This window comes from Zeus faber, assembly GCF_960531495.2.
Source record: "Zeus faber genome assembly, chromosome: 13".
Lineage (NCBI taxonomy): Eukaryota > Metazoa > Chordata > Actinopteri > Zeiformes > Zeidae > Zeus > Zeus faber.
In genome coordinates this window covers 3,022,517-3,045,016 of record NC_137198.1, presented here as the reverse complement: position 1 = coordinate 3,045,016, position 22,500 = coordinate 3,022,517, and the positions used below count along the sequence as shown (strand labels likewise).

At 49.9% G+C, this 22,500-nt stretch overlaps 1 protein-coding gene across 1 annotated transcript in view; it reads left to right on the top strand.

Annotated features, from left to right (window-relative positions):
* akap6 (A kinase (PRKA) anchor protein 6) overlaps positions 1-22,500 on the top strand; it is a gene marked incomplete at both ends in the record, with an annotated part of 58,122 nt that overhangs the window by 4,104 nt on the left and 31,518 nt on the right. Inside the window, 7 exons of the mRNA XM_080012689.1 lie at positions 10,732-10,841; positions 11,110-11,251; positions 11,401-12,042; positions 12,499-12,780; positions 13,978-14,097; positions 14,394-14,534; positions 15,032-15,313. Of these exons, the coding sequence (XP_079868815.1) occupies positions 10,732-10,841; positions 11,110-11,251; positions 11,401-12,042; positions 12,499-12,780; positions 13,978-14,097; positions 14,394-14,534; positions 15,032-15,313 (1,719 nt within the window). The remainder of the gene's footprint in view (positions 1-10,731; positions 10,842-11,109; positions 11,252-11,400; positions 12,043-12,498; positions 12,781-13,977; positions 14,098-14,393; positions 14,535-15,031; positions 15,314-22,500) is intronic.

Genomic DNA, 22,500 nt, shown 5'->3' with positions numbered 1-22,500 from the left:
TGAGAGCCGGAATTAAGCCAAATAGCAAAGAGTCCAACAGCTAAACAGCTGCTGCTGGAGTAGAGACTAGAGAGAGTCTTTGAACTGGACTGTACTGGATTAGACTGGGCTGGTCTCTCTCTCTCTCTCTGTCTCTCTCTCTCTCTGTCTCTCTCTCTCCAGTTCAATTTAAAGAGGCTTGATTGGCATAGGAAACAGGCACACTGCCAAAGCAAGTACAAAATAAAACAACAGAATAATAATAAAAATGAATGTTAATGTAGAAAAGTATAACTCCAGATACGTAAAATATAAGTTAAAATGATAAATGTTGACCTGCAGTAAAAAAAAATATAAATACAAAGAAGTGAGAATTATATATAATAACATGATATATATATAACATAAATGCTGCAACATATATGTTTTTATTTTAAATGAATGTGTTTAAAGAGCTTTGTGGTGTGTGTGCCGGATCACACAGGTCTTCATGGTGCTTCCACTGGACACACCCTTTTTGCGGCAACAACAGCTGCACATCTTGCTGCTGTGTTTGCATCTGATATGGACGTTTTGAGTTCTTATCTTCTTGTCTTCACCGTGATTGTGGGTGGTTGTCATGTGTGGGCGGTATATGTCTGATATGTCTCAGAAAGGTTCTCAGAAAGTGCGGTTCCACCTCCCGCCGGGCGCAGCGGGTTGAGCCCGTCTTCTCTGTTTAGGGCTCAATAGCGTTTGGGTTTTTTTCCCGGTTTTTCCAGTTGATTCTTTCCAAGGTGTCAAATCGTTTGAAATTTTTTTTCTCAGTTGCTTGGAGACATTTCCCGGAAGGAGTCTCCATTGTCTCACCTCTTCACACACAATTTGAAAAGCTCAAAAACACACCTTACGCCACAAACATGGGACGTCTGCATCCCCCTCCCAGCTGTGCCCTCGGACAACACACACACTCCGCGACCGTCGCACACCGGAGGGATTCACCCCAACACCGACGCCAACACGCTGACAGCAGGTTCACACACATCATCTGGAACTCTGTAAAAGCACAGCGGTGAGCGTCCAGAGGAGCCGTCGAGGAAACGCCCCGACCGGAGAGACTCCAAAGCCTCCTCCGCGAGCGGATCAGGGAACCCCCCGGTGAGGAGCCTGACCTTTCACCCCCCCCCCCGACACAACGTGGAGGAAGAGCCCGTGCAGCGTCAAACGGCCCGGCTCCAGAGGCAGCAGACGTGGGGGGACACTCGGCACCGGCGTCCTCATCGCGTCCGGGCCGGACCATAATATGTCATTCACGTCACACCTCGCGTTTGTTTCCTCGTCCGCTCTGTTGTCTTTGACGTGGGCGTTTTAGGATCCATGTGGTGTTTGACCTGCAGAAGGGCGTGGTCTCTGACTTGACTCTAGTGACGTCATGTGTTTTCTGAGTGAACGTACGTAAAGGATGTTTGTTTGGTGGCTTCAGGAGGCTTTGCACAAAGAGTTTTGAATATTGAAACTCTCTCTCTCTCTCTCTCGTTCTCCCTTCCTCCCTCTCTGATGAGATTGTCTACACGGTGTCTGACCTTCATATGCAGGCTGCGTGATGCAACCAGTGTGTGTGCGTGTGTGTGCACGTGTGTGTGTGTGTGTGTGTGTGTGTGTGTGTGTGTGTGTGTGTGTGTGTGTGTGTGTGTGCGCACATGGTCTTAAAAGCGTGTGTGTGTTTGCACAGACAGACATGCAAGCAAGTGTGTGGGTGCATGTTAAAGTGTGTGTTTTGGCATCTGTGTGTGTGTGTGTGTGTGTGCGTGTGTGTGTGTGTGTGTGTGTGTGTGTGTGTGTGCGCAGAGTAACACTTCCTGGTTCTGTCACATGGTGGCGCTGTGTTCCTGTCTCACACACAGCAGTTGAATCACCAGCATCCACCTTCATATACTCTATGACCGTAAACAGAGGTGTTCAAGCTGTGGCTCTCCACCCCTGGTGGGTCAGGAGGTCACCTCTGCTCTTTAATTTGAGTACTTTAATCCTACTACGATATAATACTACTGTTATATAACACTACCACTACTGAACAACTCTACTACTGCTATACAACACTACTACTACTATATAACACTACTACTAATGTATAATACTACTCCTAATATATAATACGGGTACTGCCATATAATACTACTGCTATCTAACACTGCTACCTCTATGTGATACGACTAATATATAATACTGCTACTATATAATACTACTGCTATATAACACTACTACTACTATATAATACTCCTAATATATAATACTACTACAATATTATACTACTGCTATATAACACCAATATATAATACTACTACTAGTATATCATACTACTCCTAATGTATAATACTACTATTATTTAATTCTAGTACTGCCATATAAAACTACTACTCTATAATACTTCTGCTATATAATACTACTACTATGAAACACTACCCCTATATAATATTACTACTACTATATAATAATACTCCTATATAATACTACCCCGATATAATACTACTACTACTATATAATTCTACTCCTTTAATACTACTACCATATAATACGACTCCTTTATAATACTAATCCTATATAATACTACTGCTCTATAATACCACTACTACTATATAATACTGCTACTAGTATATACTATTACTAAACTCAGTTTAAGAATTAATTTGTGGACAAAAAACCCCAAATAATCCTCCTCCTTCTGAGTGGGGGGGAATAAGGAAGATGAGGAGAAAGAAGAGGTAGAGGGTGAGGAAGATGAGGAAGATGAGGAAGAGGGTGAGGAAGATGAGGAAGAGGAAGATGAGGAAGAGGATGATGAGGAGGAAGATGAGGAGGGAGATGAGGGAGAGAAAGATGAGGGTGAGGAAGAGGGGAGGGAGACTGATGATGAGATTCTCTGTCTTCTGAAACAAATCATCTCCAACATCAAACATGTCTTCTGTGAGGATCAGATATTATGGGATGGCTCTCCAGGGTTTGGTCAAATTGAATAGGATGTGATCAGCTGTATTTATCCTACTGTTTGATCCTGCTGAGCAAGAAAGATCAACAGGATACATTGCCATAGCAACGCATCAAACAGAGGAGTGTGCCCCTGGTACCAGTAGGAACCGGTACTGCTACTGCGGTACTGCAGTACTGCTACTGCGGTACCTCTACTACGGGTACAGCTACTGCGGTACTGCTACTGCGGTACTGCTACTGCGGTACTGCTACTGCGGTACTGCTTCTGCGGTACCTCTACTCCAGTACTGCTACTGCGGTACCTCTACTATGGGTACAGCTACTGCGGTACTGCTACTGCGGTACTGCTACTGCGGTACCTCTACTGGTACTGCTTCTGCGGTACCTCTACTCCAGTACTGCTACTGCGGTACCTCTACTACGGGTACAGCTACTGCGGTACTGCTACTGCGGTACTGCTACTGCGGTACTGCTACTGCGGTACTGCTACTGCGGTACTGCTTCTGCGGTACCTCTACTCCAGTACTGCTACTGCGGTACCTCTACTATGGGTACAGCTACTGCGGTACTGCTACTGCGGTACTGCTACTGCGGTACCTCTACTGGTACTGCTTCTGCGGTACCTCTACTCCAGTACTGCTACTGCGGTACCTCTACTACGGGTACAGCTACTGCGGTACTGCTACTGCGGTACTGCTACTGCGGTACTGCTTCTGCGGTACCTCTACTCCAGTACTGCTACTGCGGTACTGCTACTGCAGTACTGCTACTACAGTACTGCTACTGCGGTACTGCTAATGTGGTACCGCTATGGAGACCTTTAAAGGGATGTTCCACCGTGTGACAACGTTCAACTCATTTCACTTCAGAGAAGTGTTGATGAACTCTGACCCTGTGGGACACAGAGAGAGGGAGGGACCTGGAGTGGAATGTCCCTTTAAATCACTGAATCTCCAGGAAATACACCCGGCCCGTCCATTCCCCACAACGTCTATCCTCTCACTCTCCCTTGTCCCTGGTTGTCCCTGTTGACAGCTGCTGTGGTGACATCTGTCAGGAGAAAAGGGTGTGTGTGTGTGTGTGTGTGTGTGTGTGTGTGTGTGTGTGTGTGTGTGTGTGTGTGTGTGTGTGTGTGTGTGTGTGTGTGTGTGTGTGTGTGTGTGTGAAAGGTGATTTCTGAGTTGTATATTTTTTCCATGTTTTTTTGTATCGTTTTGAGTCGGAAGAGTTTTAGCCGTCTGACATTTGAAGGGTTGCAAGTTCGATCCCTCTGCCCCACCCCCTTGAGAAAAACACTGAATGACGAGCTGACTTTCACCCTGCGTGTGTGTGTCTGGCACGTGCGCGCTCGCGTGTGTGTGTGTGTGTGTGTGTGTGTGGCAGGAAAAGCGCTGCATAGGTATATGACCGCCTATGTCATTGACCTTTTAATCTTGTTTATTTTGTGGTTTATTGTGTTTGTTGTGTGTTTTTTTTCATCTGAGAGAATGTGTAGAGAGACAGAGAGACAGACAGACAGACAGACAGACAGAGAAAGAGAGAGAGCGACAGACGAGTGCAGAGAGCTGCAAGGATTCCAGCTTCAGGGTGTGAGAATGAGAGATAGTGTTACAGGGGGGAAGGGGGCGGGTTGAGGTCAGTCCTAAAATAGACCCCCCAACTGTTGTCACAACTCCAACCCAGACCCCCACCCTACTAGAGAAGCAGGTCAAGACACACACACACACACACACACACACACACACACACACACACACACACACACACACATGCGCGCGCGCGGCCCAGCCCACATGGCAGCCGTGTGTGCTCTGCCGCCGAACCCAGAAACCTCCTGATTTGGGACGAGGTGGGACGTGGGGAATGAGCTCCACTGGGATCCAGGAGGTTTCCTCAAGGATTTTATCGCTGCTGCAGTGATTGACGCTGGTGACTCAGGACCGGGACGGGGACCTGGACCTTGACCTTCATCTGACCCGCGCTCTGTAAGTCCATGCGGCTCCAACTCATTCAAACAGGCTCCAGAATGCTCTCCATCTTGGGTGTACGGTGCGGCTGCTGCCCTTCCGTCCCAGTCGTGACGCGCCGCAGGACTCACATGGGTCGACCGTCTTGGGGTTGTAGCTCTCTGGAATGACTGGTGGAATGACGAGGCAAGAGGGCTCAACAGCACGACTGGGAGACAGGTTCAGCAGACGGGAAGTCAGTCAGTAGATCGGGCGAGCGAGAAGCAGAAAGGGGCGCGGCCCAGGGAACAAGGCAGGGATCAGATTTACCAGGGAAGCGAGACACGGGAAGCGCAGCAACGCTGGAGCGCCCGAAACTAGACGCACTGGCAACGTGGCCCGGAGAGAGAGGAGTACACGGACTAAACACACCTTGGGAGGGAAGGGTAACGAGGTGAAACTCAACGGTGCGGAGTCGACAATCACACAAAGGCAGTTCAAAAATGTGTCCTGTACTCGAGTCCTCCCCAAAGTCCCGCGGTGGAAACGGGGCCGAAAGCTGGTACCAGGCTGCGACCACGCCAGTCTTGCGCTGTGGCCGGTTCTGTTTTAGTGCTTTCAGAATCAGCTGTTGCCTCAAAAGCGATGGAGGACTTTGGGCTTGTTGGCGTCGCCTCAAGTCATGTGACACAGCTGCTGCTCAACTACATTGGCCACAACTCCCCAGAAAGCTGCCAAACACCACGAGACTTTATGAGACACTCACTCAGAGCCAACTACAATCTGGTCAAACTCAGGCTCCTGGATGTGGAGGAGGTTGAGAATCTGCTCTAGGAGACAGTCCAGGACACATCCTAGAATCTAGGAGACAGTCTCGGAGCTAGGAGACAGTGTAGGACACAGCCTAGAAGCTAAGAGTACGTCTGTACGTCTGTACTTCTGTACGTCTGTACGTCTGTATGTCTGTACGCTGGTACGTCTGTACGTCCGTACGTCTGTATGTCTATACGCTGGTACGTGTGTACGCTGGTACATGTGTACGCTGGTACGTCTGTACGTCTGTACGTCTGTATGTCTGTACGCTGGTACGTGTGTACGCTGGTACGTGTGTACGCTGGTACATGTGTACGCTGGTACGTCTGTACGTCTGTACGTCTGTATGTCTGTACGCTGGTACGTGTGTACGCTGGTACGTGTGTACGTCTGAACACTGGTAGGTCTGTACGTCTGTACGTCTGTATGTCTGTACACTGGTACGTCTGTACGTCGATACGTCTGTACGTCGATACGTCTGTACGTCTGAACGCTGGTACGTCTGTACGTCTGTATGTCTGTTCACTGGTACGTGTGTACGCCTGTACATGTGTACACTGGTACGTCTGTACGTCTGTACGTCGGTAGCTCTTTGTGTAGATCCGTCTGTAGATCAATGTGTAGCTCTATGTTTAAATCTGTGTGTAGCTCTGTGTGTAGCTCTGTCTGTAGCTTTGTTCGGCTCTTTGAAGCCTCTTAATGAGAATACTCCAAAGGCTGGTGGGGTCGGGGGCGCGGGGTGGGGTTAGTATTTGAAGTGTAAGGTGGAGCACAGCGCTGACCGCGCCTCGCTCTGAAGGACGGCGCAGCGCGGCGCTGAGGGCGCGGCGATGCGGGTGCGGCGTCGCGGCGCGTTAGGAGGACGCGCGGCTGACGGCCTTGATGTGCGATCCAGCGCACATTGGAGCTGACGCCGCGGCTGCTCAGTGTACATTGATTTTAGCCAATTAGTGTCTGAGGGATCGATCAACCACATGACTGGCAGCTGCGTGTGTGTGTGTGTGTGTGTGTGTGCGTGTGTGTGTCTGTGTGTGTCTGTGTGTGTGTGTGTGTGTGTGTGTGTGTGTTACTTCTCTACAGGAGGTACAGTACAATACATGGAGCTGTGTGAAACTTATACCACAGGCCTGTACAGTACAAAATACAGTATGATGAAATATAGAAATCCTATATGCACACATAACCTTTCCTCTATCTCTTTTCCTGCCCTGCCCTCCCTCCCTGCCCCTCCCTCCCCCTCTCTCTCTACCTCTGCTGGTCATCAAAGCGTCTTTCTTTCCGCTCTGTGTTCTGACAGCGGCTCTTTTTAAAACACTGGTTTAAAAGTGTCACAAGTGTCTTTCCAGGACTTTAATAATTCACACAAAGCTTTCAAATGCTAACCAGCCACGGGGGGGGGGGGGGGGGGGCCTTCAGGGGTGGGGGGCTGCGGGGCCCGGGGTCCTGGGGGAACCTAAGGAGCTGAGATCCGTCTCTGTACAAATCGACGCCGACGCAATCTGGATTCTGCAGTAAATTCGGTGCGACGCGACCGAGCTCATAGTGACAAGCAGCAGCGCGGGGCGTGGCGTGCACGTGGCGTGCGCGTGGCGTGTATGTAGCGTGCATGTGGCATGCGCGTGGTGTGGCATGCCGTGCGTGTGCCGTGCCGTGTGCGTGGTGTGTGCGTGGTGTGGCGTGCCATGGCGTGCACGTGCCGTGGCGTGCGCGTGGTGTGGCATGCCGTGCGCGTGCCGTGCGCGTGCCGTGCGCGTGGCGTGTGCGTGCCGTGCGCGTGCCGTGGTGTGCGCGTGCCGTGCCGTGGTGTGGCGTGCCGTGCCGTGGTGTGGCGTGTGCGTGGTGTGGCGTGCCGTGGCGTGCGCATGGTGTGGCGTGCCGTGCCATGCGCGTGTCGTGACTTGCGCGTGGTGTGGTGTGCCGTGGTGTGCCGTGCGCGTGGTGTGGCGTGCCGTGCTGTGGCGTGCGTGTGGCTTTAGGGCGGAGTGTGTGTAGGTCTTGGGAACTTTGGAATTGTGCCTGTGTTGCTTGGGGTGAGTGCATTCTGTCGTCGTGGTGTTTGACGGAAGGTGTTTTGTGGTCGTCCAGTCACTTTGTGTCTCCATGAACTTTAGGGTTTTGTCAATGACCTTTATTTCACTTTGTCAACAGTTGTGACTGACAATGGAAACTAAGATAAGATGAAATGCAAATATAAATGCCTCTCCACCTTTTTCTCTAAATCAAGACCCCCTGAATCAAACCATATTCATTCTCAGACGCTCCTATATAAAATATGACGTGTAGACGATATGTATTTATGAGCAGTGGGCGTGGTTATTACATGTGGGGGTGGTGTGGTTTAAGCAGCCGCAAATGTCTCGGGTCTCGGTAATTGGGCCCGTTATCAGGGTGGCTGTTCGCCCATCACTCGTTAGAGCAACCAAGGAGCAACAAGTAAATCGGCCACCGCCCCTCACACACAGTCAGAGCCCCTGTCATGACGTGTCCATCTGCTCCCGGCTTGTTCCACCCGTCCGCTCTCTACATTAAACTGGTGTGTTTGCAACATGTCTGCCTGTGTCTCAGCGACTTACATTCAGACATTTTGTCACATTATCCAACCAAATGTATATCACAGTCACAGCTAAATCTCCTCTATGAGCAAGCAACACAAGTAGAGTTTTTGTGAATACATTATACATATAGTTATGGATGTGGTTAGAATTCATATCAGGATTTTCGAACCAATATTTGACTGACTGACTTAGGTAGGGCTGGGTATTGGTACTGGATACGATAAGTATTGAGACGTATCGAAAGTTTTCCAGTCAAACGATACCTGCATTCCACCCTTTTTGTACCGGATCGAGAACATAAAAGACTTTTCGTATGGTTTTGGTCGCAGCCAATCACTGCAAGCGTTCTTCGATTGAATGCGACGTGTGATTGGCTCAGTGCCGCAGCAGCAGCTACATCAGTGTGTTCAAGGACAGTCAGCAGCCAGTCAGTGTCCGCATGTCCAGCCAGAGCCTCCTGCACTGACTATCTGTCTAAAGTGACACTGCCCAAATACTTCATTGTACAGTTTTGAGCAGTTGTTTAATAAATATTTCAATAAATTAAACAGTTTTAAAATGTCTTGGTGTAAAAATGATTCGGATGGGGAGGAGTGGTGGTATTTAGCAGAAAAAAGGGTATGGAATTAAGTACTCTACTGGTATCGGTATCACTTTAAGGTTACTGGTATTATTACTGGTATAGACATTTTTTAAACAATATCCAGTCCTACTGTGAGGTAAGGTTTGCATCTCATCGTCCAGGCCCTCGCGAAACCCCCCTCCCCATCTCTGGTGACCCCACCCGTGTGGGTCTGGCACCCCACGTTGGGAACCACCCTCGCATTAGTAACGGTCCGTGCTGAGGTGGAACAGCTCCAGACCAGACAAGAGTAGATGTCACGATACAGTTCACAGGGTTTGTGGTTTTTCACAGGTCTTCAATCAACCGTTTCCGTTATCGTTCCTCAAATATTTCTCGCGGGGGAATATCTCATGGAAGCGTCGATGGTCGTCCCCCAAAATATCGGCAAATAGTGAGTACGGTAATAGCCTGGGACCCTGGGTTTCGAGATCAGCCGGTGACCGAACGGGAGGAAGCACCGGCGGCGGCCACACCTGGCCCGACTGCGTCTCGTCTGTCCGTGCTGCTGTGGAACTGGAGCCGTGCCGAGGACCTTTCCGACGCTCCGTCACGACCGGAGGCGGAGACTCCAGGTCGGGGTTCCGGTTCGACGACGCCCGTGAGCGGATCCGCACGGTCGACTCTAAATCCTGGAGTGGAGCTCCGCCTTTGGACGCCGGATGTTCCGCCCCCGGCGGCGACCGATGGAGCATTGAGCTGTAAAGCCGGAGGCGGAAGGACGGCGCGGCCACAGCCCAGACGGCGGGAGCCCCGAGGAGCACGGGGCTCGTTACCAAGCGGTAACAGACCCGGGGACGCCGCCGGCCTCGGGAATAAGTCCGGGGCGGCTCGCCTTACTGCAGTCTGACCTGCATTGGCCGTGAGCCAAGCCGGCGTCAGAGATGGTCCGGCGTGTTTGACCTACATTCCCGTGGTGCCTGCCGCGGCACTCGGCATTCCGGGGAGCGAACGCCGCGCCCGCCGCCGACGGGGCTGTTCCCTGGTGTTTGGTGATGCTGTTGCCATGGCGCCGAGCTGTGATTAAAGCTCTGTGTGAGAGAGGACGGTTCATTGATCGAAACGGTTTTAAATCGTGTGAAAAGTTGCGTCAGGATGAAACTCACACTGATGTGATATTTCACATGTTGTGTTTGAGTTGGAACAACAGACAGGTTCCACTGCTCTTCAGAGCTCAAACTCCTGCAGTGTGTGTGTGTGTGTGTGTGTGTGTGTGTATATGTGTGTGTGTGTGTTTGTTTGTGTGTGTGTGTATACAGTATGTGTGTGTTTGTGTGTGTGTGTGTGTGTGTAGAGTATATGTGTGTTTGTGTGTGTGTATTTGTGTGTGTGTGTGTGTGCATGTGCCTGTGTCAGTGTGTGTTTATGTGTGTGTGTGTGTGTGTGTGTGTGTGTGTGTGTGTTTGTGTGTTTTGTGTGTGTGTGTCCAGTTTTAAAGTACTTTATTCTTCAGCTTCCTGAAGACTTGACTCGGTAACATTCCCTGCTGCCACTGCAGTGAATATTTCAGATTTTTCAGGATTTCTCTGATGTTTCACGTCAGTGTTTTGAAACTGACTGTCTGCTTATCTGTCCAACTGGTGGAGTTCTATTTAAGAGACAGACAGACGGGCAGGCAGACTGACAGGCAGACAGACATGCAGACAGACAGACGGACTGGATTGAAGGACATTTCCCATGTGATCCTGACTCGTCTCCTGAAACAGGAAACACAACTTCCTCTTCCTGCTTTAGCTCAAATGATGCTTCTTTCAGTAAACAGCAGAGAACTACTGTGCACTGCTGACGTGTGCGTGTGTGTGTGTGTGTGTGTGTGTGTGTGTGTGTGTGTGTGTGTGTGTTGGTTCAGGACATCTGTGAGGACATCTCGGACCATGTGGAGCAGGTCCATGCTCTGCTGGAGACGGAGTTCTCCCTGAAGCTGCTCTCCTACTCCGTCAACATCATCGTCGACATCCGGTCAGTAGAATAGAGCGCGGGTGCTCAATGCACGGTCCGTGGACCCCTGGGGGATCTCCAAGAGGTTCCGAGGGGCCCGCAGCGAAATTAGGAATCGTTAAACTTTCACCGTTATTTCATGTCCAGTCCTGAGCGTTTGGATCTCCGTAACTAGTTGAGTCACTGTGTCAGAGCCAACATTACAAATCTGCAAACCGTGTTCTTAACATCGATTTATTTTTGAAATTGTTTTAAAATCCTGTTCCATCTGGTCCTGTCCCTGGTCCAGGACGGTCCAGTTGCTGTGGCACCAGCTCCGGGTCTCTGTCCTGGTTCTGAAGGAGCGGCTGCTGCAGGGTCTGCAGGACTCCAACGGAAACTACAGCCGACAGACGGACATCCTGCAGGCCTTCTCCCAGGAGCAGCAGCAGGTGCGTGGCGGTCCAAAACATGGATCCAAAAAGGCCAAACTTTAAATACCGTCTGGGCCGAATGTGGAGCCGGTGATGTTCTCACATTGATGTTCTCATGGTGATGCACTCACAGTCATGTTCTCACAGTCGTCTCCGTCCGTCTCCAGACCCGACTCGACGCTCTCACCGAGGTGGATGACAGTGGTCAGCTGACCATCCGCTGCAGCCAGGACTACTTCTCCCTGGACTGCGGCATCACCGCCTTCGAGCTCAGCGACTACAGCCCCGGCGAGGAGCCAGAGGGCCGAGGAGTCCGTGCGGAGGGCCCCGAGGCCCCGGGGGACCCGGGGGACCCCGGCCCGGGACGGGGGCCAGAGCCGCAGCAAAGACCAGAGGAGGACGGACGGAAATCCCCCGAATTCTCAAACTCCAACCAGGAACTCCCAACCGAACTCACCCGACCCGCCGACCGAGAGGCGGGACAGAGCGACCAGGAGGCCACGCCCACTAACCCACCAAACCCCGCTCTCGGCCCCTCCACTGTACCCACAATGCACTGCGGCATAGTCAGTCAATGTGAGGCCCCCAAACGGCCGCACCAGGCGGGGGGCTTCGGCTGCGTCCTGTCGCCCACGCAACCCTCCCTCCCCAAGAGGCCCGCCCTGCGCTCTGATGGAGAGATGGGCGGAGCTGGAGACCGGGCCGGCCCGCCCACAGAGCTCCGCCTCCAGGCCGAGCCTCTTCTGGATCCGATGGACCGGTCTAGATTCTGGCTGGAGCTGGACTCACGGTCCTGCCAGAACCCGCAGGTGAACTTTCTAATCTCTCATCCGTGTTTTCAAGGGAATGTCCCGGAATGGGATCGATGGAAGTCGGTGGGAGTAAACTCTGCATTTGAGTAGTGCACACTCCAGCATGTTTTGAAGCTGTAAACTGTAATGTATGACTGTTCTCTGATGAAACACATTGTGGTGTGGGGATGGGGGCTTTAACCTGTTGCTCTTCAGACCAACCAACGAGCAGCAGGTATGCAGCCACCCTGATCCCAATCACCTGGATCCAGGTCAGGTGTGGCTGCTCACCACACCACCCCCACACCACACACATCAATCCTGGTCATACTATTAACGTTAACGTGATGGTCATGTGATATTAATGTGATGATGCCCTAACTATGCACTCTCCATGTTACTCCATGTGCTTTCATCCATAGAACACGACAAAGTGTTGTTGTCTTGAGCATTCAACTCCTTTTCCCTGAACAGGTCACGGACAGACTTGACATCCAGACCTCCCCGCTGAGCTCCCAGGAGGAAGGAGAGCCAGAGGGGAGCGTCCGAGGGCAGCGACCCGGCGGGGGTCAAATGGAGGAGAGCGGCCCGGGGACACGCTCGCACAGCGAGGCGGAGTCGGACTCCTCCCTGCCCTCCACCAGGCGGGGCGCGCTCCTCTCCTCCTCCGACGTGGAGGCGTCCGGGGAGGAGTCGGACCCCCGCCCGTCGCCCGCCAAGCAGGCTGTCCGGATGGTGCAGCGCCCGGGGCAGAAGGTGAGAGCCTTTCGGAGCCTTTGTTCAGCCGTTGTGCTGGCGCCCGTGCAGCGTCTACGGCTTCACCCACGCCCTCCAGTGTGGCCGCAGGCCTCGTGTTTGGGGGCCCTCCGGGGCGTTCTCGTGAAACGCGTCGAGGGAATTTCTTAAAATTTGGCGCAGACGTCCACTCGGACTCAACAATGAGCTGCTTGGAATTTGGCGGTCAGAGGTCAGAGGTCACTGTGATGTCACAAAACAGGTTTTTGGCCACGACTCAAGAATTCATACGTTATGACATGATGACAAACGACCCCACTGTGACATCATAATGTTCTGGCCATGATTAAACACCGTAGCACAGCAGCAGAAGGGGAGACTGTGACCTTTTATTGACCTCCTTCAAAGTCTTCACTACATTTATTCTATGAGTCTAGACAGACATGGATGTAAACCTGACTGGTTGGCGAAGGCATACAGCCGCGACGCGGTAATTCTAATTTGACATGTTTATGTTTTTATTTGGTTGATCACATTTGTATCTATATTTATATATTATATTTATATATATATTATAAATATATATTTATAATAATATTATATTTGTCTTTTTTCTTTTTTTTACTTTCTCATTATATTTTATATATATATATACATATATATATATATATATATATATATATATCATTAGGTATATTAAGAAATGCAAACAATTAAATAATAAAATAAAATAGGAAAAGATTAAAAAAAAAAAAATTGGGGAACATACAAAAATGGCTGAAAACCTTTAATATCAATATTATATTTCACTTCTATGCTCCTGCTTCAGTGTTGCTAAACACTATTTGTATTTAGAGTAACTGAATAGTTTGGTAGTTTTCTTACCTCCCTCGTCTCCTCTCTCGTCTCCTCTCCTTCTCCTCCTCTGTCTCCTCTCCCCCTCTTCTCCTCTTTCGTCTCCTCTCCCTCTCTCCTCTCCTCCATCTCCTCCTTCGTCTCCTCTCCATCTCTCGTCCCTTGTTTCCTCTCCCGCTCTCCTCTCCTCCCTCTCCTCATTCGTCTCCTCTCCCTCTCTCCTCTCCTCCTTCTCCTCCTTCATCTCCTCTCCATCTCTCCTCTCCTCCCTCGTCTCCTCTCCCTCTCTCCTCTCCTCCCTCTCCTCCTTCGTCTCCTCTCCCCCTCCCTCTCTCCTCTCCTCCCGTGCCCTCCCCCTCTCAGACCAGTCCTCACAGAGCTCATTGGTATGGTTCGGAGGAGTTCCTGGCTCTCCCCGCTCAGCTCCGTAAGACGGAGATGTTGGCCCTGAAGCTGGAGAGTCTGGCTCAGACGCTCCCCCTGGTCAGTGGATCTCCTCCTTAAACCCGACGAGTCTCATTAAGCTGGAAAACAAACTGATCAACTTTAAAAGGTGGAAGAAGTTGTTTGTGGTATTACGCCGGGATATCGATCAAGTGAATCAATCTAATCGTGTCGTGTTTTTGTCGTGATATTGATAAAAGTTGTGGATTCCCTCGTCGGCTCCCCGACAGAGAAGAGTGGAGGTAGAATAGATGGAGTAGAGGAGGAGTAGACTGGGCTGTTCTCTGTTCGTTTATCCTTCAACCCTCCCTCCCTCCCTCCCTCCCTCCACCCAGAGATCCACTGGGTATGAGTTGAGTTGTGAAGTGGTGCAGAACGTGGACGACTGGGACCTGACGGAGCTGAACCCGGACTGGGACGACGCTGCCCCGAGTGGAGAGAGCGGGGATGACGCCGCCTCCCCCACGTCGCACCTTGTACGTCCTGACACGTAAACGCGTGAAAGCGCGTCTTCACGTCTTTGTTACGGTTTCTCTTCGTTCAAATGTGGACCTTCGATACCGTGTGTGTGAGAACAGGCTCAAGTTCAGGTTCAAGAGACACATACATATGTGCAGTGAAATGTCATGACGCAAGGGGCAGCGCCACAGTCGCGATTCTGGGTTCTAGAATTATATCATAGAATTTATTCTCTGTGTTGTATTAAATGTACATTTAAATCCTCCTTAAATTAAACTAACCTTTACTTACCTCCCAGATAGATAGTAATATAGATGAAAATGACATATACAACTGTTGTGTGGAGAGTAAAACAACATAGTCAATTAAAGTACAATAGAAAAGAAAATAGTAGAGTAGAATCCAGTAGATCCAAGAAGAGTAGGTAATGATTCCTATTGAAGAGTTGATTTATAATTTATATTTAATTTCTTGAAATTTCAATGTGGCGTCGTTTCCTTCTCCCTCGCCTCAGCTGCAGCGCAGACAAAACCACTTCCTCTTCGGCCGCTTTAGCCCCGCCTCCTCCAGCGACTTTGCGTCCTCATTGGACGAGAGCATCGAGTCCGGCCGGCTGAGCGAGCTGCACTCTGAGGCGGAGGAGGGGCGGAGCTCCAGCGACCCGGGGGCGGGGCCGACGCCGCCGGCACGTAGAGCGCCCCCGGTGGACGTCCGGGGAACCACACCCTTGGTGTCAAAGCTGCTGGACAACATCCAGCAGAAGGACAAGGACTCCGACATCTGGAAAAAGATGGAGGTAGGACCGTCTCCCCTGCCCTGTCCGTCTGGTGGAGAATGTAGCGTCTGTATTAAAGTCAGTTATGCAAATATTAGGCCTAAAAGGTCATAGTCAAACCGTATTGCATTTCGATATACAAATGATTTTGTCTGATTTATCTTCTTTATTACCTAACCTGTGGTGTTTTCTAAAGTGGTGGTTCCGTTTATTTCAGTTCTTCATCACTTACCTTGACCTGAAGGAAACGGGGCGTGGAATCATCTAGTTCCTACCCTGCCCTTTTTACCTAATACTTAGCTCTGCCCTGTACCAAATACTGTATATGCAATACTTTAGGGAGTAAGATATGCATATGATCTGTCCAAAAATCAGTTTTCATTTTCGTCAAAATTTGTCTTATAGAGTATGTCATTTCAGTCTGTGATAGCTGCAGAGCAGGTGGGGGTTTTTTGCCGCCATGGCTGCCTGGGTTTCAGCTCCGAGCACCACCTCTCGCACGTCCCACGATTCCTCACAACGACAACAAGTTCACGATCAGCGGTGGCTGTGACGTCCTTGAGCTTAGTTCAGTGAACTGGGCTCATAGACCGAGAGAAGAGGGGGAAGGACGGAAGGGACGTCCGGGGGACGGCCGCTGCGTGTTCTGGGGTCAAACCCTGCAAGGTGGAGCGGCAGCGGTTAGAGCGGCGCGGCGGTGGGATGCCTTAAATGAGATTAAACAGTCAGACCGGGATGCCGCGGAGACGCCTCCGCCGCGCTCATTAAAAGAGCGTCGATGGCGGGACTCTAGTCGGAGCCATCCCCAGAGCTATTGACATTTCACCGCGTTGAATATGACGCAGGTATGACTGATTAGTTCACCAGCTGCCTCATCAATAACCTGGCCGTCAATCAAACGCGACCTTTCCAGCTGAGGTGATGAATTACGGGGCCGGCAGGACGGAGACGCTCGATCCATCACCGAAAAACGACGCTTGAACGAACGAACCGTATCGCGCCGATCTCCGTTCGACGTGATTACGCCAGTTTTATTGGAGTTATATTGTAATATGTGTCTGCGGCGTGTAAGGCGCGAGACATGTGCAGTTTGGAGGGTGGAGGACGGAGGCTGCGGCTGGGAGCGGAGCGTCGCAGTCGTCTGATCTGCTGCTTGTTCTGCAAAACACGACTCGAGGCGATAAAAAGCTGTTTTGGTGACGTTCCTGATGTGGCGCTAAGATTTTTAGGAAATCTTTTATTTCTCGTCTGGGTCTCAACACGTAAAGAATGTGACACCGTCCTCTCCAGCCGCCGCGTATCCCCAATGACCAAAATCTCCGCTTTATCTTTCTCAGTCGCAGGATGTTTTGACGACAGGTTTCAGTTGATCCGGCAGAACGGACACGTACGGTTAGAGGAAGGAAGTAAAGACTGAACGGCACGGGGCCCATAATGTAGCCCTGGGGTACACCGCTATTGACACCAGCTCTACGTCAGGTGTAGTTACTTAGAGAGAGAGAAAGTTTCTGGGTTTTTTTTGGGGGGGGGGGCAGGTCTTAAACCTGTGTAGCACGGAGCGTGAGGCTGCTTGTCTGTTCTGTGGGGGATGTTTCCTGGTTGACTGTGACTGTGCCAGGTCTGGAGGACGGTGCAGTGCAGCTCTGACAGTCGAGTCCGGATGCCGTTCACAAGCTTCACCGCTGCTGTCCCCGTACTGCGCCCGGCGGTGAAAGCTGATTGGAAGGAGGCTGCAGTGTTTGGATTTTATTTTACTTGCGAAAAAAAAAAAAAATCCTCTATATTTTAAGTATTTTACTTAAAAACATCGACGTTCAGGTGCGTCTATAGTTATTGAGGATGCAAGACTCAAGTTGTCATTTTTTTAAGGAAGGGACAAACCTCCCTTCTCTAGCCCCCTCCTTCCCCTCCTCCACTTCTCCTCCTCCGTCTCCTCTCCTCCCTTCTCTCCTCCCTCCTTTCCTCCGTCTCCTCTCCTCTGTCTCCTCCGTCTCCTCTCCTCCATCTCCGTCTCCTCTCCTCCCTCCTCTCTGTTGAGTAGATAGTAAAGTACCTGTTGGGCCGCACCAGGCCACCAGGCTGCAGGAGTGATGGATGAGGAGTTTATCATCCGTTTAATCCTTCTCTCCTGGTTGAAACCCCCTCACCCCCTTATACCATCCTCCTCACCCTCCCCACCCTCACCTCTCCTCCCCACCCTCACCTCTCCTCCCCACCCTCTCTCCTCCCTCTCCTCTCCTCTCCTCCTTACCCTCTCCCCTCCCCACCCTGTCGACCCCACCTTCTCCTCTCCGCCTAACCTCCACTAGTTCACATGGATAGCATCTCAACCCTGCAGTACAATCAGTATATCATGACGCATATAGACGGTGTGATCCGTGCTTTCAGACCCAAACTCTAGTTTTTCATTTACAAGTGCAAAATATGACCTTTAAATATAAAAACAACGAACTAAAAATACAATCTACTTTATTTCAATAATTGTTTGTTTGTAAGTAATTAAGTGCATTTTTAGGTGACACACAGTGTGCTGAAACTTTAGTAAAACTTTTTTTTAAGAAACTCAGTGTTTATTTGCATCTAGAGATGCACGCTCAACCAAATGAATAACCATAATGATTTGACTGTTTGCTGCTTGCAGAGAGATGGGGACCAGATAAAACACGGCTCTGCCATGCTTCTCATATGAAATATTTCACACTTCACAACAGTGGGAGATTGTGTGCGGCATCATTCTGGAAATGAATCTTCACTTTGCATACTTCTGCCACTGTTTGTGTTATTCTTTGTGTGAATAACACCGTTCACTAAAAAGTCGAAATGAGAGAAACAAAAGGAAGTGATGTAATGCTGATTTCCCCCCCGGTGCCTCCCGTGTTTACACCTTGTGTTAATTCTGCCCCCCTCCGACCCCCCCCAACCCCACCCCACCCCGCTCCTGTGTAATTAGCTGATTAGCTGTTTAATTAGCAGCATGTAATCATGACAGTGAATGAGCCGCCTAATTGAGGAAGTGAGGAGCGGAGAAGTGGAGTGTGAGACTCTCTCTCTCTCTCTCTCTCTCCCCCAGAGACTCACTGACATTCAGTGTCTCTCGCCCGAGAGATTCCTCCTCACCCCCCAACACACTGCGAGCTGCCCACGACCCAGGTTCCACTCAGTGGACGACTGGACCGGAACCGAGTAGAACAAAACAGACAAGATATATATTATAATTATATATATACACTCAGCGGCCCCTTTATCAGGTACACCTTGCTAGTACCGGGTTGGAGCCTGTTGCCTTCAGAACTGCCTTCATTCTTCGTTGCATGGATTGAACAAGGTGTTGGAAATGTTCCTCAGAGGTTTTGCTCCATATTGACTTGACAGCGTCACACAGTTGCTGCAGGTTTGTGGGCGGCACCTCCATGATGCCAAGCTCCCGTTGCACCACCTCCCACAGCTGCTCTACTGGATTGACATGTGATGAGGGTGGAGGCCGTTGGAGAACAGTCAACTCATTGTCATGTTGAAGAAACCACGTTGAGATGCTTTGAGCTTTGTGACGTGCTGCATTATCCTGCTGGAAGTAGCATCACAAGATGCTGCACTGTGCTCATTATGGGATGGACACGCTCAGCAACAACACTCAGGTACGCTGTGGTCTTTAAACCATGCTCAGTTGGTACTAGTGGGCCCAAAGTGTGCCAAGAAAATATCCCCCACACCATTACAACACCACCACAAGCACCAGCAGCCTGAACCCTTGATACAAGGCAGGATGGAGCCATGCTTTCATGTTGTTTACGCCAAATTCTGCCCCAACCGTCTGAATGTGGCAGCTGAAATGGAGACTCATCAGACCAGGCAACGTTTTTACAATCTTCTATTCCTCCATTTTTGCTGAGCCTGTGCCAATTGTAGCCTGAGTTTCCTGTTGTGCGCTGACAGGAGCGGCACCCGCTGTGGTCTTCTGCTGCTGCAGCCCATGTGCTTCAAGGTTCCACGTGTTGTGCGTTCAGAGATGCTGTTCTGCAAACCTTGGTTGTAACGTGTGGTTATTTGAGTGACTGTTGCCTTTTTATGGTCTGGAACCAGTCTGCCCGTTCTCCTCTGACCTCTGACCTCAACAAGGCATTTTCATCCACACAACTGCGGCTCACTGGATATTTTCTCTTTTTGGGACCATTCTTTTCAACCCTCCAGATGGTTGTGCGTGAAAATCCCAGTAGGTCAGCAGTTTCTGAAATACTCAGACCAGCCCGTCTGGCACCACCAACCATGCCACGTTCAAAGTCATTTAAATCCCCTTTCTTCCCCGTTCTGATGCTGGGTTTGAACTTCAGCAACTCGTCCTCACCATGTCCACATGCCTAAAAGCAATGAGTTGCTGCCATGTGATTGGCTGATTAGCCATTTGTGTTAACAAGCAATTGAACAGGCGTAGCTAATAAAGTGGCCGGTGAGTATATATGTATATATATAACAGGATATAACAGAGTAGTACAGGAAAGAACACAAGTAAGTATAGAAAAGAATGGTATAGTGTTGAGTAGAATAAACTATTTTAGAATAGAACAGTTTAGAATAGAATGGTATAATAGTATATAAAGGGATAGAATTGCATAGAATGGGGTATAATACAATAGTATAGAAAATAATACAAGATAACAGAGAACAATATAATAAAATAGAAGATGGTAGATTATAGAATAGAGAGAAGTCCAATAGAAATAACTTCAACAGAATCTGTACTGTATGGGGTATATTGTGTCTTTAATTTGACTAAAGGAACTATCCAAAGAGTGGTCCTTGTGGTGAGCGTCCATCTAGAATAGAGTAGAACTGAATGGAATCTGGGAGGTGATTTTATTATTTGGAGGAAAAACTGTCTCACAATTCCAGTCAGCCCCAGTAGAAGAAGTGGGTGATAAGAGAATAGCAACAATGACGGAAATGTAAGGAATGTCAGCGTGGGCCCAAATAAATTGTCCCGTTGCCGTCTCAGTGAATGTGGAAACAGAATAACTGTATCGGGTCGGCCTCTCCACCCGCGTCTGCTTCCGGATGGAGAGTTGAGCAGATCCCCACCTTCCCTCCAACACAAAGTCCAGCAGCAACCGCAGAGCAAACAGATAAACAGGAACGAGACAAGCCAAGGAGCTCGGTCGCAGTGTGCTGTGGGTGGAGCCGCCGCCCTGCGGGGGGCGCTGCTCGCGGTGAAGCAGCCAATCTGCTGCCGGCGGGAGGCGCACGGGCTCGACCTTCACTTCCTCACCGTCTGATTGGCTCGACGGGGGGAAGAGAGGACCCCTACTGGCTGCTCGGAGAATAGGAAACACTCACACGGCGCTGACGGAGAGACAGACAGGGAGACTGAGAGACGGAGAGACAGACAGGCAGGCAGATAGACAGACTGATAGACAGACAGACTGAGAGACGGATTGAGAGACGGACAGGGAGACAGACATAGAGACAGATAGATAGACTGAGAGACGGGGAGCCAGACAGGCAGGCAGATAGACAGACTGAGAGACAGACAGACTGAGAGACGGATTGAGAGACGGACAGGGAGACAGACATAGAGACAGATAGATAGACTGAGAGACGGGGAGCCAGACAGACAGACAGATAGACAGACAGACTGATAGACTGGCTGAGAGACAGACAGACAGACAGACTGACTCAAATACGAGATGGCCAGACAGATAGAGAGGTGGATAGACAGATGTATCAACTATATAGATAAACGGGTATAGAAGCAGACTGGCAGACAGACAGGCTGGGACACAGGCGGACAGACAGGTAGACAGATAACACACTGATTATCCATATAAACATGTACTGTTCTATCATATCTAAAATTCTAATTTAAATAACACAATACAGTTCTGCTCCAATCAGGGAATCTCACAACTGGATCTATACCTGCAGGCTGTGTGTGAGAGTGTGTGTGTGTGTGTGTGTGTGTGTGTGTGTGTGTGTGTGTGTGTGTGTGTGTGTGTGTGTGTGTGTGTGTGTGTGTGTGTGTGTGTCAGATTGATTACATTAGCATTGTGGTGTATGGAGACGTCGCTCTCTGGCAGTAGTGACGTTTCCCTGGGACTGTTCCAGGGACTCAGCAGAGTGTGAAGGAGCTGTCTGTCTGCCTCTCTGTCTGCCTGTCTGCCTGTCTGCCTGTCTGTCTGCCTGTCTGTCTGTCTGCCTGTCTGTCTGTCGGTCCGTCTGTCTTTCTGCCTGCCTTTCACCAAGCTACATTCAAAATGAAAAACTTACCAAAACACTTCTCCTCTCATGTTCTCAACCCCTCTCCTCCTCCCCCACCCCTCCACCCTCCTCTCTCCTCCCCCACCCTCCTCACTCCTCCTCCTCTCTCCTCCCCCACCCTCCTCACTCCTCCTCCTCTCTCCTCCCCTCTCCTCATCAATACTGTTGATGTCTTTCCTCCATAATGAGGCGGAGCTCGATGGACAGAAGCTGCTCCTGCATCCATGTGTATATTTTATTAGGGTCATGGTTATGATTAACATACTGGTCAAGGTGTGGAGGAACACACACACACACACACACACACACACTCACACACACGTGCATGCTTATAGATTGGGCTCTCCAATTTGCAGCCGAGGTGTGAGCATGTGTGCTAACTCGGGCAGAGGTGAAGTCATTTCCATCTGATGCAGCTCGTCAATGCACCGTCTCAGCTCTAAGCATCATCCATCTGTATGCGCACACACACACACACACACACACACCACACACACACACACACACACACACACACACACACACACACACACACACACACACACACACACACACACACACACACACACAGACAGGCTGGTCAGGTTAAGAGAAAGTACAGAGTTGCACAGATCTGATGCCAAACACCAAATCATTCGTATCCAAGGTCAAAGACAGGTTCCTTTTGGACTTTTACATTTAATTTTACATTTGTTCATTGATCAGATGCTTTGATCCAAAGTGACTTCCATGGGCCTGGAACCAATCAGAGCAGACATCTAATACTGGAGCAACCTCTGATTTAAGTGCCCTTCTTCTAAATTCAACCAGACACAAGTGCAGGATAGCTGTAAGGAACCAGAATTAAAGTTATTAGTAAAAAAAAATAAAAAAATGTGTATGTAAGTGCAATATGTCACGACAACAACTTACAGTAAAACTAGTCAACATCACTTTTGACTTTTATAACTATTTAGAAA